This window comes from Zootoca vivipara, chromosome 9, assembly GCF_965207765.1.
Source record: "Zootoca vivipara chromosome 9, rZooViv2.hap1.1, whole genome shotgun sequence".
Classification (NCBI taxonomy): Eukaryota; Metazoa; Chordata; class Lepidosauria; order Squamata; family Lacertidae; genus Zootoca; species Zootoca vivipara.
The window spans coordinates 7450673-7469147 of record NC_142592.1 but is presented as its reverse complement, the minus strand read 5'-3'; the positions used below and the strand labels follow the sequence as shown (position 1 = coordinate 7469147).

General features: G+C 41.7%; 1 protein-coding gene across 2 annotated transcripts in view; it reads left to right on the top strand.

Moving 5' to 3' along the window:
- The window catches only part of COG5 (component of oligomeric golgi complex 5), a 162699-nt gene that overhangs the window by 5655 nt on the left and 138569 nt on the right, over positions 1-18475 (top strand). For both annotated transcript variants that reach the window (XM_088676684.1, XM_035127862.3), the window contains exons 4-6: positions 6135-6189; positions 6276-6345; positions 10662-10782. In XM_088676684.1, the coding sequence (XP_088532810.1) occupies positions 6135-6189; positions 6276-6345; positions 10662-10782 (246 nt within the window). The remainder of the gene's footprint in view (positions 1-6134; positions 6190-6275; positions 6346-10661; positions 10783-18475) is intronic.

The window sequence follows — 18475 nt, the reverse complement described above, 5'->3', positions numbered from 1 at the left end:
ATATATATTCCGTCCTGGGATCTTTGGATGCAGGGCAGCAAACAAATTTGATTAATAAAAAGAATACTAAAAGGCTGGGAATGTTTAAACACTGAACTCTGACACAGAACATAACTAATGAGCAGAACTTGGTTGAACAATAGTTCAGGTAGATCAATATCCCTTTGTTATAATGCTGCACAACTACATTTTTTAAAAAACCACAAAACTGGAAAACCTTGAAAGGCCTGAAGTCATAGTGTAGTGGACTTACGGAAAAAGTTTATGAAGCTGTTAACTCGTCAGCAGGTGGAGCTGTTCATATAATGCTGTCTACTAGTCACTTCTGGCTAAATAGAAGTGTTGTTTACATCAAAAACCATTGAGAACCTGAATGAACTGCAGATTTTGGTAATTAAGCAGCTTTTCAATCAAAAGAATTCATGGAGTAAAGAAATGAAATAAATGGACTAAATAAAACATACACTACAAACACACACACAAATATTTTTTAAAAATCTTTTTTTAAAAATACTTCCTTTAAAAAAAATCTTTTTTTATAAAAAAATTCAAATTTCTTTAAAAATCCCTTAAATAACTCTGAAATAGAAGAAGTATCTGAAGAAGTGTGCATGCACACAAAAGCTTATACCTAGAACAAACTTAGTTGTTCTCTAAGGTGCTACTGGACAACTTTTCAATTTTTTAGAAGGATCTTTTAAAGGGATTTAAAAAAGAAATTCATTTTTTAAAAAAAGATTTTTTAAAGGAAGTTTTTTTTAAAGTTTTTTTTAAAAAATCTTTGTATTTATTTTGACTACGTTAGACCAACACGGCTACCCACCTGAATCTACACACACACACACATATACATATACACACACACACACACACACACATGTTGATATTTTACCATTTGGAAAATATATCGTTCTACATCTCCTTTTATTTCAGTTACTCACATTTGCAGTTCATTTGAGTCACTGAATTCAATGGAGCTGTAAACTTATATCCATCTTTCTGGGAGTGAGGTCCATTGAACTCAGTGAGACTTATTTGGAGTAGGATTTCACTGTGCCATTACTTGCATGTAAACAGCACTTTCATTTACTGGATATTATTATGTGAACTCATGCGACTGGACGAATCCCAAGCCGAAATTAAGATTGCTGGAAGAAATATCAACAACCTCAGATATGCTGATGACACAACCTTGGTGGCAGAAAGTAAGGAGGAATTGAAGAACCTTTTAATAAGGGTGAAAGAGGAGAGCAAAAAATATGGTCTGAAGCTCAACATCAAAAAAACTAAGATCATGGCCACTGGTCCCATCACCTCCTGGCAAATAGAAGGGGAAGAAATGAAGGCAGTGAGTGATTTTACTTTCTTGGGTTCCATGATCACTGCAGATGGTGACAACAGTCACAAAATTAAAAGACCCCTGCTTCTTGGGAGAAAAGCAATGACAAACTTAGACAGCATCTTAAAAAGCAGAGACGTCACCTTGCCGACAAAGGTCCGTATAGTTAAAGCTATGTTTTTCCCAGTAGTGATGTATGGAAGTGAGAGCTGGACCATAAAGAAGGCTGCTCGCCGAAGAATTGATGCTTTTGAATTATGGTGCTGGAGGAGACTCTTGAGCAGGGGTCCCCAGACTTACCGGCGTTTGGGCCGGTTCCCACCGCGCCGATTGCGCGGCGGGCCGGAGGACGGGGGAGCGCGCGCCTGTGCGGGCTGGCGGGCGGGGGAGCGCGCTTCCAGGGTGGAAAAAGCACCGAAAATCCGTTGTGCGCATGCGTATGGGCCTCACCCGACCCGGAAGTGCACCAGAAATGACCTCTTCCGGGTCGGGAGAGGCCCATACACATGCGCACAAAGGATTTTCGGCGCTTTTTTCCCGACCCGGAAGAGCGCTGTCGCGCTGCGCGCCGTAAGAGCTGGCGGCGGGGGTCGTCGCGGGCCAGATTGGCAGGCCAATTGGGCCGCATCCGGCCCCCGGGCCGTAGTCTGGGGACCCCTGCTCTTGAGAGTCCCATGGACTGCAAGAAGATCAAACCTATCCATTCTGAAGGAAATGAGCCCTGAGTGCTCACTGGAAGGACAGATCCTGAAGCTGAGGCTCCAATACCTTGACCACCTCATGAGAAGACTCCCTGGAAAAGACCCTGATGTTGGGAAAGATTGAGGGCACAAGGAGAAGGGGACGACAGAGGACGAGATGGTTGGACAGTGTTCTTGAAGCTACCAACATGAGTCTGACCAAACTGTGGAAGGCAGTGGAAGACAGAAGTGCCTGGCATGCTCTGGTCCATAGGGTCACGAAGAGTCAGACACGACTAAACGACAACAACATTATGTGAATGCTTTAATGTTGATTTCCCTATGCAAGTTTTTAAAAGTGCACTTAGCAGGCGCTGATCTTTATGGTAGTACATCAGATTGCAGATCTGTGAAAATGACTTCTTTATGACTTCTTTATGAAGAAACAGAAATGGACAGGGATAGCTTAGAAAAAGCAACTGATTAAATGTGATGTAGCATTCACTGAGTTTTCTTCTCCCTCCTTTTTTTTCTCAGCTATTTATGGAAACGCGTGGTTTATGTTTGCTTGACGCTGTGGAGGAATAAACAATAATATGTTTTATTATAATGTTGATGGTTTCTGTTTTTATTCTTTTTTGCATGCTCCCCTCCCATTAAGTGGAAAAACCCAAGAGATACCATATTATTTATAGTTGAACAGCTTATAGCACCATTTAGAACAAAAACTAAAATTTCAGTTTGTTGTTATAGTCTGAATAATATACCAGACGTGATAATTTTGTGGTAAACCCAAGTTATACAGGGAACCGGCCCACCTTTGAAGAGGGTGAAGTGTCTGTCTCAGACGGTGGAAGGACAAGAGGTGGCACTCCAACTGCCTCGCTGCTTCTGCTGCTACTAGAACACCCCCTCTCCCCGGGCAGAGAAGCCAAGTAGAAGCTTTGTGGAACTCCCTGGCTCCTGCTGAGTTTGACAAAAGCCAGGGCATTGGGGAGGTGGAGTTGGCCACCTCTGGTTATACATGATGCCTTTTATGTTCCTAAAACAAGAGAGTGATTTTCAATCTGTAAAAAGTGCTGAAAAGAGCGTTACAGTATTGCACCCCCCCTCTTTTTTAAAAAACAACAACTCCCCTTTTCATTGAAAAAACCACGGCTTCAGTATTTCTGGAAATGATTCCTCAGCCATGCAAGAAAATATGGGCAAATTGTGTGGTTTGTAGGGGATTGGGCATTGAGGAGGGAGATCTATGGTCAAATGCCAGTTTGCTGAGGGACCTTGTGCCAGGTCCTTGCTCCCATCACCAGAAGAGTTTTCTTGGAGGGAACTTGAGATAGGACCACCTTTGTGGCACTGTACTGCTTATTGAGTTCTCTCCTGAAAGAAACTAGCTCCATCCCTGATGGTTTTCAAATGGGAATTAAATGTCATTTCAGTTTGCAAAATGGAAATGAAAAAGACAAGCAAAAAAAGAAACTAGTTGTTTCAATGTCGCCGATCTGCTTTTTTAATCTTTTGGATTATATCTAGTGAGATGTTCCTTGTTTTCAGAGCTTTTCAATGAGTATGGCTCATGCTGGATGTAAGATGCTTATTACAGTATTTGAAATGGTTCAGTGGGGCCCTAGGCAGTCTAGAAGTGTTAAATAAAGAATCTGCCACACAGCGTGGATACTGTCTGGTGTTTGACCACAGTAAAGATTGATTGATTGATTGATGTGTGGATAGAAGGATATTGGGTCATGTGTTGTTTCTCATGCTCCTTGGAGAAGAAGGTAGCATTAAAAATATATATATATTACAACTTTCATACTTTTTATGGACAGAGCTCTTGAAGCCTGAACACTCCTTAAAGATTCTGAGATTAAGAGCACAGAGCAACCCTAATTTGATGATGCCCCCTATCTAATTAAATAATGCATAATGTTTTATCTGAATCCTAACTCCTTGATGTATAGATGACTAAGCCTTGACAAATGTGTGGGATGACAAATTCTCGTTGAGACACCCTGGCATGCTGAGCCTACAGAGTTACATATATAGAACTGGACTCCTACATGAGATTGAACTGATACTGTAATGTTCTGAGTTGCAGCATGTACTTTTACAACAAAAGATCAGCACTGCTTCAGATATGCCAAAATTTGGCTGTTCTGTTTGGGAGAAAACTGGGATGCCCCCTTTGATAACATAACGCCATAGGTACATAAGTGCCCTAAATATGAAAAGGATTGGTCTGCTAGGTTGTAATCCTAAAAATACTTAAACTAAATTCAGTAGAACTTCACAAGTTAAAAAAAAAGGGGGGGGAGGATCAGCTGGTAAGGTTAAAAAAAATCTAGTTGATTTTCTGGCATTATATTAGCAATGTCATCTTCTCAAGAACACTGGGATTTCTGGAGTGAAAAAAAATTCTTAGTGATGTTGAAAACAAATATATTGAGTCGTGGTGGGAGTTCAATAATCAGTCTTTAATCAGTTCTCAGATTTTCTCTTAGTACTTATTATGTAATAACCTTGATTGATTTTTCAGGAAATAATGAATTCTAGGCAATAATGGATTCGAAACCAATTCTAAATGTAGCACAATACTATTCGTAGCTATAGAGATGTCAAGAGAACTTGGCACTTTTGAGTAACTGGCCTCAGATTTCAGCCTGCCAAGTTTCAGCTCGGATTACTAGAATAACTGCTAGGCTTGTTTTATAGATGTTGATATATGAGAGTCCTGGATTCAAATTCAGACTTGGCCATAAAGCTCACTGGGTAGTGTTTGGTGACTTGTCATTTGTTTACTTGACCTTCTTCACAATATTAGTTTGAGTGATTAAGGGTGAGAAACCTTCTGTTGGTCATCAGGCAATGGCTTTTTCCACCTGCCTTGCTCCACCCTTCAGCCCTGGGAGCCTTTCCAAGGCCATGACTTTAGAAACAGCAGAAGCAGCTGGAGTTCAGGGATATTTTTTTAAAAAAAATTGTAAGTTGTGTGTCCTTGTTTCTCAATTTGATCCTTTTTCATGGTTTTGTATGTTTTGTGGTATTTTATGCATTGTGATTTGCTGTTATTTTTTATTGATTATAGATGAGTAATCATTTATTGTAATTGATAAGTGTCAACTGTTTATTATTTGTTGGTGTTTAATTTTACTGTTTACTATTGGATTCTATTGGATTATTGGATATTGCTTCATTTGATAGAAGTTGTTTATTTTAAAGTTACTGTGACTTTTTAATATTGGATCAGAGAGTTACTATTAATGTTTGATGTTATTATTTTTATATGTGTTGGAAGCCACCCAGAGTGACTGGGCAACCCAACCAGATGGGTGGGGTATAAATGAGAAAATGTTGTTGCCGCTGCCGCTGCTGCTGCTGCTGCTGCTGTTATTAAGGCTACAATCCTTAATGTACTTGGCAGAAATTACATCCCATTGAGTGGTACTTGCACTTGTGTATAAATGGTTAGGATGATGCTGTAAATGTGTTAAGAACAATACATTTTATTTTATTATTTTATTTATTGTCTTCATTAGTTGCTTACAAAAATTAAAATTAAAAGCAAGGGTAAAAAGAAGGATAAAACAAAATATACAAGTAATAGATATAGAAAACAGATCCAGATCTACCTCACCCCACTAAATTATGAGTAGAAAATTGAAATCCAATGGTCTGGGTAAATAGTAATGTTTTTACCTGGTGCCCAAGAACAGGAATTGCACCTCCCTCAGAGATGAATAACACAGGGTCTGGGTTGGTTCATATGGAGAGAGGTGGTCCTTGAAGTATTATGGTCAAAGACAACACTTTGAATTGTGTGCAGAAACTAATTGGTAACCAGTTTAGCTGAGTCAGGATTGGTGCTATGTACTCAGACTATCTTGCCTCAATGAGCAATGTGTCTGCTGAATTCTGCCCTTAGTAACGCCGTTTCTAAGCCATCTTCAAAAGCGCTCCTACTCTTTGCAATAATAAAGCACTTGGTACACTTAAAAACAGTATAGGAAGGATTAAAGATCAAAGTTGCTACTATTTTTGAGTTCCTCGCTTGGTCTTAAAATGTGGCATTTTATTGGGAAAAGGTTCATTCTCTCTGCTTTTGCTGTCTTATTCAGGTGTTCTTCAAATGATGCAGACCAGAATCAGTGCATTGCAAAGTACTGTTGACAGGTATGCCATCCCTATAACAATGATTTAGTAGTTTTAAATCCTTCTGCACTCCTGCGGTTTCTAAAACATATTTTGTTTTTCATCAGAATCAGAGCCAAAATAATCGATCCTTACAACAAAATCGTGTCCCGTACGGCACAGTTAGCAAGGCTTCAGGTAAGTTTACAAGCATCTTTCTTCCCTTATTCTCCAGGAATAACATTTCTTTTGATTGGAGAGGGAGAAAGCAGTTCAAAGAGCTATCTACCGATTCTGTCAAAAGGATGGTTTTCTTCTTGTAGACAGGAATGCAACAATGCTGAGAATAGTAGACCCGTTATTCAGAAGCATTTCAAGCAGTGTTTCTTTGCAACTTTGCAACAATTGAGCCGATATATGAACAAGATTTAATGGTGGCCAGGGAGAATTCTGTAGTTTTTCTTCTGACTGAGTGTTTCTATGGTTACTGGTTGGAAGTGGGGGGGGGGGAACGGGACGGGACTCCAATGACAACACTGCCAGAATAAATAATTGAAACCACTGAATATGTTCATAAATCCTTGTGGAAAGGAAAAGTAAGTTCTCACAAAGCAGATTTGCACTTGGCACAAACTTTCTTCCATATCTGTAATTGCTCGTTTCAACTGAGGTAATTGTTTACGGGGTTACCTCCTCTTGTGTCTCTCTGGTAGCATCCTTTGTCTTTGTGTAGCTGCCTTCTCATGCTGAGAGCAATCCTTATTTTTTTCTTTGCTTGGCAAATTTTTTAAAAAATTGATTGGCAAATCAGCAATAAACTTGGAAGGATTCCTCAGTTGCTGCTGTTTTCAAGTCTTGGATAGTTCAAAACAATTTTTCAAGCTTTCCCCAGCTTCATATGCTTTTCACCAAATTGGTTTTTTTTTACCGCAACTTGTGAACACAGTTCTGACTATTTCAACCAAAGCTCTAGTCAGTGCTTTTCTGTCCCTCATGCACAAAACCATAGTTACCTTCATAGAGCAGAATTCAGATTTCCTGTTCGCTTATCTTTTCTAAATTACAGACCTCTTGAGCATTGAACCCAATAGATACTGTGCTGAGTTGACATTGATAGATGCCCGTTGGTGGTGCAGAGGTAGCAAAGCTTGACTACCGGTATATGCTTATTTGGGTTTAACAGAATAATTCGCGGCTTGTATAACAAGCATAACACACACTCTGTTTTAATTTAGCCACTCAGCTGCAGCAGCCCCCAGATCTCTTCTCTAGACAATTGCCCTAACATTTAGGTTTTGCTTCATCTACTCTTTGACATGTTTTGGCACTTCTAGAACTCCTGAAAATTGTAATACGTATTTTCCCCTGAAATTGCAGGCGCTTTACTGTGCAGTGATTAAGAGCTTATGTCAGTTAACCATATTCCAGGCTGTGTCTATAATGAGTTAAAATAACATTTTGAGTTGTGTGAAAATATAAAAAAAATCTGCACATGCCTATTTTTTTCATCTTCCAGCATCCTAGATAGTGCTCTCAACAGATTACATTAACAGTCAAAATGTCGGAAGTGCATGTTATATAATATAGAACTGTTATGAAATTGAAGGGAATATTTGTCACTAGGCAACTTTAGATGAAGCACAGAGCTCAGATGTAATTTCAGGGTGTTTTTTTTTAAACATATGAGACTTGTGCTTTACCAAAAGTTGCCTCGTCTAGACCACAAATCCGACCAAGGCGTCAGATTTCTAATCACTTGTTCTAATAGTTTGTTCACCTTTGAATGTTTTAGGCCCACAATTGTAGTTTGTTTAAAACTGCTGGTGTTCTTTAATTCAGTGCTCAAAAATACTGCATATCATGGGATATCTAATGTAGAATCTGAAACCAGTAGAGTTTTGCTTTCACAAGCACTCTATAGGTCCAGTTGCAGACGTATCTTTCAGTATATTAGATAGCTGAAAATACACATTAAACATCGGTAGAACATTTAAGCACTTTGGGTGCTTCTTCTCCATAGTTCTCCATAGTTCTGTCTCAAACAACTGAAGGGTGTGTGAATCCTTCAGCCATGAGGGTGGGGCAATTGCACCAGGAGTAAGCATAGTGATTTTATAGGAAACACTCACATAATCAGCCCGGCCCACATGATTGCAGTGTTCATGCATCTTCTGTGGCAATTTGGGACAGTGTTGCAGAGATGTTGTTTGTTTGTTTATTATTTATTAAATTTGTATGCCACCTTTCATCCTCAGATCTCAGGGCAGTTCGGAAATGGCTCATTGTGCTGATAATGGGGGTGTTATTGGGTTGTTGTTTTTACAGTCGTACCTCGGGTTGCGAACATCTCGGGTTACGAGCAACTTGGGTTACGAACTTCGCAAACCCGGAAGTATTTTCGCCGCGCGTGCATGCGCAAAGCGCGAAAATAGCGCTTTGCGCATGCGCAAAACGGCGGTTCGGGCCCTTTTCGGGTTACGAACTGCGACCCGGAACGGATCGCGTTCGTAACCCGAGGTACCACTGTATTTTGATTATATATTTTGTGGCTTTGTATTTTGATTTTGTTCTGTAAACTGCCCGGAGACCTCCAGTTATAGGGCGGTATATAAATTCAATAAATAATAAATAATATAACGGGGCCTTTGAGGACAGAAGTGCTCTTTCCTTGTGTCCTCATGCTTTCTCTCCATATATCTCTGCTGCATAGAGCCTTTACATATTTGTAGCGTACAGAAACTCAGCTACCGAATTAAATGTTTCCCAATTTGCATATTTTTATGTGACGCAGAGTGGATTGATATAAATAATTGGTTTAAATCATGACTTAAATCGCCCACAAAAAGGGTTACTTTAAGTAGCTTTCCCCGCGGTTTAGTTCATTTACCGAAGCAGCATGCATAGTTCTAATTGGATGCAGTAACCATTGGAATATATACTCTTTGAAACTAGATCTAGTCTTTATGATACTCCAAAACCAGTGGTCATGTCACTCACATATCATAGAACAGATATTGGTAGAATAGCAATTGTGGATTTATGTTTGGTTCTCTTTCTACATATTTTAGGACACAAAGCAACCTGCATTAATTCAGGGATGGGGAACCTAAACCAAAGAAATGTTGTTGGTCCCTCATCAGCCGCAGTCAGCTGGCTAAGGGATGATGGCCATTGTAGTCTAATGGTATCTAGAGAGTCATGGGTTCCCCATCCCTGAATTAGTTCTAATTTCATTTGAACCGTGAGAAACCTGTGGCCCTCTAGATATTGTTGGACTCCATTTCCCATCAGACCCAACCAGCATTAGGAATGATGGGAGTTATAATCTAATAACGTCTGGAAGCTGCCATGTTGGCTGTCCCTGGAATAAACCTAGCTGAAACTTAACACAGTTTCTGGTTTGGGGTGCAGTTGGATGTGCTGGGGAGGAGAGGGGAAGCAAAAGTAAAACTAAACTATGGTTTAGCATTCCATCCAAACCAGATATAAAGGTCCACGACATTGAGTTCCTAATCTAGGTAAAATTTATGATGTATTTTGTCATATTTATGAACTTGGACTTCAAAAGCCACACATTTATACCCCTGGTTTATTCTTATAAACCTGCGGAAAGTTGGCTGTAACTCAGTATGTTTGATGGAGAAATAAGTAAATTTTGTTTTGAGAGATTTTGAGTAGGGACTTTATTAGCGCTGCATTCAGATAGCATTTTAAACCAGGCACTTACACGTACCTCTACGTACGAATTTAATGCGTTCCGAACGCACATTCGTAAGTCGAAAAAATTTGTAAGTCAAATCCCATAGGAATGCATTGGGAGAAAAAAATCGTAAGTCGAAGCAACCCTATCTAAAAATTCGTAAGTAGAAAAAATCCTATCTAAACCGCATCCAAGATGGCGGGCGGAGCTCTGTTCGTGAGTAGAAACATTCATAAGTAGAGTTATTCGTAAGTAGAGGTACCACTGTAATTGGTTTCAGGAAATAAAAAAAACCAAGATTGAATTTAAATTTGATCACTGTCATTTTAAAGTTTGTATATATGTATGCTTCAGGCTCCTGCATAAAAGGATTGATAATGTGTTTGTTGTTCTGATTTGTGAAAATTTGCATGCAGAATTAGATCCCACTCCCCAGAATTGGATTGGGTTGGGTTTTTTTGAAGAGAAACTTGCACATTTTAAGCCTTCGCCTGCTTCTTTTTGAAGTCTGCAGCAAAACTCTCCATGGTTTTAATACAATAGAATTGCAACCTTTATCTGTAGTATTCCCTCACTGTGCATTTGTGACTAAATGCCCTTCCATCCCTGCAGAGCAGCTTGTAGTTACAACCCTCTGTGGCGTGTTTTTATGACAGTGTATTCCAGATGATATCAAACCATGAACGGAACCATAATGTGATCATACGCCTATTGTCAGGCTAGAAATGTGTACTGTGTTTCCACAGCTGGTACTTAACAACTGTATAATAATGTAACATATTGAATATATTCTTAAACTGTGTTTCCTATCAAGGCTTCCTGTGACTTGCTGCGGAGAATAATGCGCATCTTGTATGTCAGCAAGAGACTTCAAGGGCAGCTGCAGGGAGGAAGCAGAGAGATAACAAAAGCTGCTCAGAGCCTCAATGAGCTTGGTGAGTTGACTTGGTCATTTTTAGTGGCATCCTATTTGCTAATGTGAAATGCTTTTTGCTTTTTTGCTCTTTCCTTTTTCCCTTTTTAAAAAATGGTATGGGAAATGTAGTTTCCTTATTTCTTACAGGGGTAATGGACTATATGGGAAATACAATTCTTAAGTTCGGTTTATTCAGCAATAATGAAAACACCTATGGTGGTGACATTCTCAGCTTTCTAGAGGTGGGAATTTGATTGATGCAGATCGGTTTCAGATATTTTGGAGCTGCCTTTATATGTTTTAAGCTCTGTTTTTATATGTTACATTCAGAGACTGTTGTCCACAGTCAGCATGATGAGTTTTTCCATGACTGTTGCCTCAACACTGGCTAGATCATGGCTGAGGTCTGGAAAACTTCATGTGCATGTACCTAAAGGACTTCTGTGTGCACACAGGGATTTGCTGGGATTTTTTCTGGCTGCAGTCCAGGGGTGGATGAAGGTGGGGGCGGGCTGCCCCGGGTGTCACTATTGACAGAATGGTGGGCGGCACTCACCGCAGGGCCTGCAGCATGCCCAAGCCCCGCCTCTCTCCTGGGAGTGATGCTGTGACTTGGGTGCCCGTAGCCTCCGCGCTGCCCCAAACGGTCTGCCCGCCACCTCCCCCTCAGTTGTAGGGCGGCTGAGTGGGAGGAGGCAGGCAGACTACTTGGAGGCCCCGCGGAGCATCGTGCCCTGACTCGCCCTGCCCCGTGGGTGGCTGACTCCACCCCTGGGTGCAGGGCATATGTGCTGCCCCAGGCGCCCGATCAGCTTGCTCCGCCACTGCTACAGACTCCTGTTTTGTGTTGGGTGCTGCCCAGTATGGGTGCATGGGATATAGGGTGGGGGACCTACAGTGAGGAGCAGGCACACTGGGGTTTCTCAGTAGCTGCTCCAAAACCATCCTCTCACTAAGATACATCTTGCCTAGGCACTATACTCTTTTGAGAGGCAGGTGAAGATGTACCTCGTCAGTCTGGCCTTTGGAGGTTGGGACATGGAATTGGTTGAGGTTAGTGTATAGGTAAAGGTAAAGGGACCTCTGACCATTAGGTCCAGTCGACTCTGGGGTTGCGGCGCCTATTTCGCTTTGCTGGCCGAGGGAGCCGGCGTACAGCTTCCAGGTCATGTGGCCAGCATGACAAACCGCTTCTGGTGAACCAGAGCAGCACATGGAAACGCCGTTTACCTTCCCGCTGGAAGATAAAAAATGCCGTTTACCTTTCCGCCGTTTACCTTCCCTACTTGCACTTTGATGTGCTTTTGAACTGCTAGGTTGGCAGGAGCAGGGACCGAGCAATGGGAGCTCACCCCATCACGGGGATTCGAACTGCCGACCTTCTGATCGGCAAGCCCTAGGCTCTGTGGTTTAACTCACAGCGCCACCTGCGTCCCATGAGGTTAGTGTATGGTACCCGTTTATCTTACAAAATTCAGCATAAACTAAAATAACAGAAGATAATGTATCAGTGCTTTAGTTGGTTTTAGACATAGGTACCGCTGTCTTTTTAATGAGTTGCACTCTGCCCTTAGGGTATGAATGCTGAACTAATCTTGGAGTTCTTTAAACCTTACCCCCTGTTTTGGAAGTTTTAATGCAACAAAATTGATCAGCAGGTGAAAAAATGTTAGATGCTGACCTGCTTGCTTGCCTGACATAGCATCCCTCTCTGATGTTATATCTGCTCAAATTGTGGTTTGTGCCACCTTGGTAAAGTAGTTTAGGTTGGAGTGAACTGACCAACTTGAAGAAGCATCTGTGGGCAATTTCCCAGTCCTGCTGCAACCCCTATATCACATCCCAGGTGGTACTGGAGGCTCTTTCAGTTCTGAAGAGTCGATTTTGAGGAAGCACAGGGGGTTGAAATGAAGAGGAAGGCATGATAAAGTACTTGAGTACAACTCGCTTTAATATATTTCTAGCACCAAACATATCCAGAGTGATCATATAACTTGCCTGTACCAAGTGCACAAGGGTGCACTTCAGCAAAGCCTACATAGAAAGGCTTTGCTGAAGTAAGAAGTCATTGTGTAGATGTTGAGTGCAGCCCAGTTCCTCCTTAATTGCAGCAAACCCCCTTCAACCGATTATAAAGTGTGAAGGGGGGGGGAATGCCTCTACTGTTTCCTTTGCCTCATATGACCTACAGTTCTGACCTGCTGGACAAGTATCCTACTTTAGTTGAGCAAAAAATTAGCAGGTAGGGAGTTTCTGGTGTAGCACGCAGCAGTGCCAGGATCAAGCTCCTTATGCATTGCTGTCCAAGAATCACAGCAGGTACTAGGCAGCAAAATCGGCTACTGGTTCTCAAGGTGCCTAACTGATTGAATTCCTTTTCCATTGGGTCAAGGTTGTACAATACATCACAATCCTAACCATGTCTACTCAGAAGTAGGCCCTACTGATTCAGTGGGGTTTGTTTCAAGGTAAGCGGGGATCGGATTGCAACCTCTAAGGCACTGTTTTTAAACTGTGATGTTCTGTAAAGGTGGGGATCTTTTCCATAGAACCCCATTACTTTCTTACTTTTCTTTCCTTCCCTTCTGCTCAAAATACCACATCCTTCTCGCCATTCAGATGTTTCACATTCACAAAACTTCTTAGGATGGATTGTAAACAAAAACAAGAGGGTTACTCATCTAGCTGTACAGTAAAATGTTCATTATGGTTTTGTTAGATTGTAGGAAATAACAGCAAGCATATCATGTAATTATCTCAGCGTTGTGCAAAAATTAAGCTTATGCTACTAGCGGTTCAATGAACCGAAACTACGGCGATGCCTGTAATGTGCAATGATTATCACATGAATAATATTTGCTGGCTTAGCTAGTGTATTCTTTGTGCAGCTGAATTTTGGATATGATTGGTATAATGACCCAAAGGGATTTATTGCCAATTAATGCATTTGGTGGAATGCGAGTGTTCAGTTCAGCCTAACTATAGAAAGACGTTTAACCAGAGGATGGGGTGGGAAAACCAAGCCTGAGTTACTAAATGAATCATATTGGTGTTCTATTTCATTATCAAGCAGAATTTTGGTTTTCCTGGCGGAATTCATATTTATTACTAATAATGAATCCAGGGTTCCTGAATATTTTTGTGGGGGAGTGGGGGAAGAAGGTGAGCATCTTAGTAAAAAAGAATAAATCCAGTCTTAGCTTTAATCATTCAAAATGCATGTCTAACTTGATCAGCATCCCTTTTCTGGATTCCAAATCAGTGAGTGGATTACGTGTGTGTGTGCATCTGTACTTTTGCCGTCTCTTCGAGAAAAGGTTTTGTGTGGGCGAACTTCAAGAAGTCAAGAATGTGCATTCTTGGGTCTGCAATCCCACCAGTTTCCAAATGATATACAGTGGTCCCTCAACTTACGAATTACTCGACATCCAAAGTTTTCGACTTACAAATGGGACAAATGGCCGCACGCTTATGAATTTTTCTACATCCAAATGGAAACCGTTGGCGGTTTTAAATGCGGTTTCCTCGACTTACGAATTTTTTAATGCGGTTTCCTCAACTTACAAATTTTTCTGAATATTTTTTCCTATGGGAATCTGCTTTTCGACTTACAAAATTTTCGACCTACGAATGTGCATTCTGAACGGATTAAGTTTGTAAGTCGAGGGACCACTGTACGTGTACCTATAATTTTTTGTGCAGGGTTTAAAATTTTTTTTTTGCCAAGGTCATTGTGTGCCATGTTATCCCTTTTAATTGAGAGTAATGGCGGAATCCCAATCATGTCCACTCAGAAGTAAGTTCTTTTGGCTTCAGTGGGGCTTACTTACAGGTAAGAGGGGAAGTTAGGGTTGCAGTCTAAAGCAGCTTATGTTCAAGAGGAAACATACACCCTTTGTGTGATCCGTGGAGTAGTTGCTAAGCTGTCCTTAGTGTTCAGGTTAGTCATAGCATACTTAAGGAAAGTTTTGGAACAGTGCCAAGCTGCATGTTAAAAATCTTTGTCCTCTGTGATGAGAAAACACACTGATGAGAATGGAAAGTTCTCCCCGCAAGGCCCTTTCCACCTGGCCTACAAAGAGGCTGTGAGTGTGAAGGCTGCTCCCCACAAGGCCCTTTCTACCTGGCCTAGGGGACGGGGCACAGACTCACCCAGCCCTACTGGAGGGACTCCTGATGAGGCCAGAGGATTATCACCCAACTATTGTTTTATTGATTTACTATGCTGTAAACCGCTTTGAGATTTTTATTAAAAATATAAAGTGGTATAGAAATAAATAAAAAATTGAGAATGAATAGTGGTCTGAGAACATTAACAGGACAGTGCAATCCTATGCATATCTACTCAGAAGTAAGCCCCATTGAATTTAATGAGGCTTACTCCTGGGTAAGTTAAATGTGTTTGTGGGAGTGGGATTATTGGCTTGTTTTTGTTTGTATTACATATTTTGTGTGTTCTCATTTTGTATTTTCATGCTGTGAACTACCCTGTGATGTTCGTATGAATTGTGGTATGCAGATTTAATAAATAACAATAAATATAATAATAAGTTGGCTGCATGTTTTTATAAGGGTATATCTCAGGCTTCCTCAACCTCGGCCCTCCAGATGTTTTGAGAGTACAGTTCCCATCATCCCTGACCACTGGTCATGCTAGCTAAGGATCATGGGAGTTGTAGGCCAAAAACATCTGGAGGGCCGAGGTTGAGGAAGCCTGGTATATCTCCTTAGACTTGCATGAGAGTAGAATTGCATAGGATTGCCCTGTGAGACCCCCCCCAAAAAAACATAATAGTGCCTCCCGCATTGGGAATCTAAAAGGAAGCTAAAACTGTGAGCTGGAGTCCAAAGTGCTTATGGACATCAGGTCCACTTTATAGCAGGGGTAGTCAACATTCCAAATGTTGTTGAACTACAGTTCCCCTCATCTCTGACCATTGCCTATGTTGATTGAGGCGACGGGCAATTGGGAGTCCCAACTACATCTGGAAGGTCCCATGTTGGTTATCCCTGCTCTATCGCCTGTGTACAACAGGAAAAACAGGTGTGGTGCTCCAAGATTATACATCCTTCCCCACTTCTGTATGGCCATTGCTGAGCTGGGATAAAATGAATGCAAGTATGCGCCTAAGCTGTGGATTTGTCCAGGTTCCTGCAGTGAAATTGAAACTGCTTACAGTGTAATATAGTGATAGCTGGGCCATAAAGAAGGCTGGTCGCCAAAAAATTGATGCTTTTGAATTATGGTGCTGGAGGAGACTCTTGAGAGTCCCATGGACTGCAAGAAGATCAAACCTAACCATTCTGAAGGAAATCAGCCCTGAGTGCTCACTGGAAGGACAGATCGTGAAGCTGAGGCTCCAATACTTTGGCCCCCTCATGAGAAGAGAAGACTCCCTGAAAAAGACCCTGATGTTGGGAAAGATTGAGGGCACAAGGAGAAGGGGACGACAGAGGACAAGATGGTTGGATAGTGTTCTCAAAGCCACCAACATGAGTCTGACCAAACTGCGGGAGGCAGTGGAAGACAGGAGTGCCTGGCGTGCTCTGGTCCATGGCGTCACGAAGAGTCGGACACGACTGAATGACTAAACAACAACAACAACAGTATAATACAGTGTTAGTATTTATTAGCTAAGTGCATGTACTTGGCACTACTGTATCTCTCTAGCTATATATAAATGTAAACTGGGTATGTTCCTTCGCCTCCTATGTTCTATAAAACCGCTTGACCGATTGCATTCAGATTTTGGCACAAAGTCAAATGTGGCAGCACGAGTGTCCCCAGACTGTTTTCAAAGACAGATGTCACACCTGTGCAACGTAAAAAACCCCAAACCCCGTGTTCAAAACCTCCCCACTCAGACGAAAGTGCATGCTGGGAAATAGAACGGATAAGCAGAGTCTCCATTGGCTGCAGACAATCAGTGACATCACAAAATTCCACGCCAACCAAATGAAAACAGGCCTTTTGTAGCAACAAGGCCCAACATTGCCCAGCAGACTGAATAGGCTGCAGCATTGCAGCATTGCCCAGCTGGGAGAACTGACTAGGCCGAATAGAGGTGGGGGCTCCCCTGGGTGGGGGATGGGGGGCGGGAAACGTCATGGATCGGGACAGGATGGGGCCAATCACAGGGATGAGCCCAGGGGTGGGGGGAGGAGTCTGAAGGGGGACTCTGAGGACCAATTTAACAGACTAATTCACAGTGGAGCAATCGGAGGAGTCTGAAGGGGGATTCTGAGGACCCATTAAACAGACTAAGCCACCGCAATGTGTGGCAGGGCCAGCTAGTAAGATATAAAATAAAAAGCCCACTGAGTCTAAAAATAACCCCTATAATTTAATTAAGAGAACACAAAGACGGGAAAGGGGGAGGAAATCATGGAGAAGCATTTGAATAAAGTAATCAAGAGAATGCAAATTGGAGCAATTATGTGTTTGAGATTATGTGTTTCTTTAAAAACGAGGGATATATCAATTACTAGCAGGTAATGTGTTTTAAACGTGTATGGATAAAGAGGATTTTTCAACGTCTGTTCAAAACTTAAAAATTGTGGCTTAAAAAGAGGGGAATAGGGAGGAGAGGTAAGTCAGGAGCATGGGGGAATAATAATAATAATTATAGTGTATTTATTATTTATTACTGTTGTTAGCACTTATTAGTTGCTTTTCTGTTACAAAAAGTAATCCAAAGCAAGTTACAGAATAATACAAAGATTAAAACCAAAATTATTAAAAGTTAAAAACAGAATCTTACTTAAAAGGCAGGTCTGATGCTTGCCACTCACAGGAAGAGGCTGCCGATATCTAAGAACCTCCAAAGGAAGGGCTCAAAACACTATGGTGTTTTGTAGGATCTTTAACAATAAATGGAGCCAAATGCATTTGGTATATTCCTTGAATACAATCCGGTGGCTTGCTAGTATCTGACAGGCCTGGGCAAGGCCTGTTTTGTTAATGGTCATCTTATTGACAGGAAGCTCTGTACCATGTGCACAGTAGCACATTGGCAGCATTGTTTAAGCACAAGTGTCTCCCTTAGTTGCACACAACCAGCACACACGCTCCTGCTGATGCATGCACCGTTTTCCTTTCCAAAAGGGGACAGAACAGAATGGGGGAATCCCCACTTGCTCTTGGCCCTGGAACAGAACCCCCACATAGGTGGGGATTCCCCTGTCTTGATGCCATGAATGTAGCGCACCCCCTGAGATCCCCCTAAGACCATTACAATGCCAGCTAACTTTGATCTTTGACTAGCCGTGATACAATCTTCTGGCGCCCTTTCAACAAGCAAGAGCAGTGTCCTCAGACCTCACCTGACTTACTGGGGCCAGACCTGTTGAATACAGGGCTGTGTCCTGGCACCAGACTTGGAAGGAAGCCCACAATATGTACCAGATCACAAGTGTTATGGCCAGCTCCCCTCATACTTGCCCATATCAGTGTAGGGTGGTTAGCTGTAGTGGGGAAAAAGAATGTCCAGCTATTATTACAATTCCCTGCCGGTTCATCTAAAGGTGAATTTGATTTGTTGCAAGGGGTGGGAGGTGTGATTACTAGTGAACCATACATCTTAAAGGCACCACAGTCTCCACTGACCTTCATTACAAGAAAACCGAATCCTGGGTAAGTGCTGGAATTTCTGAAGTCTCTTGCTGCTTGGACACATGATTACAGATGGTTCTTTGTCTGTTTAATTGTATTT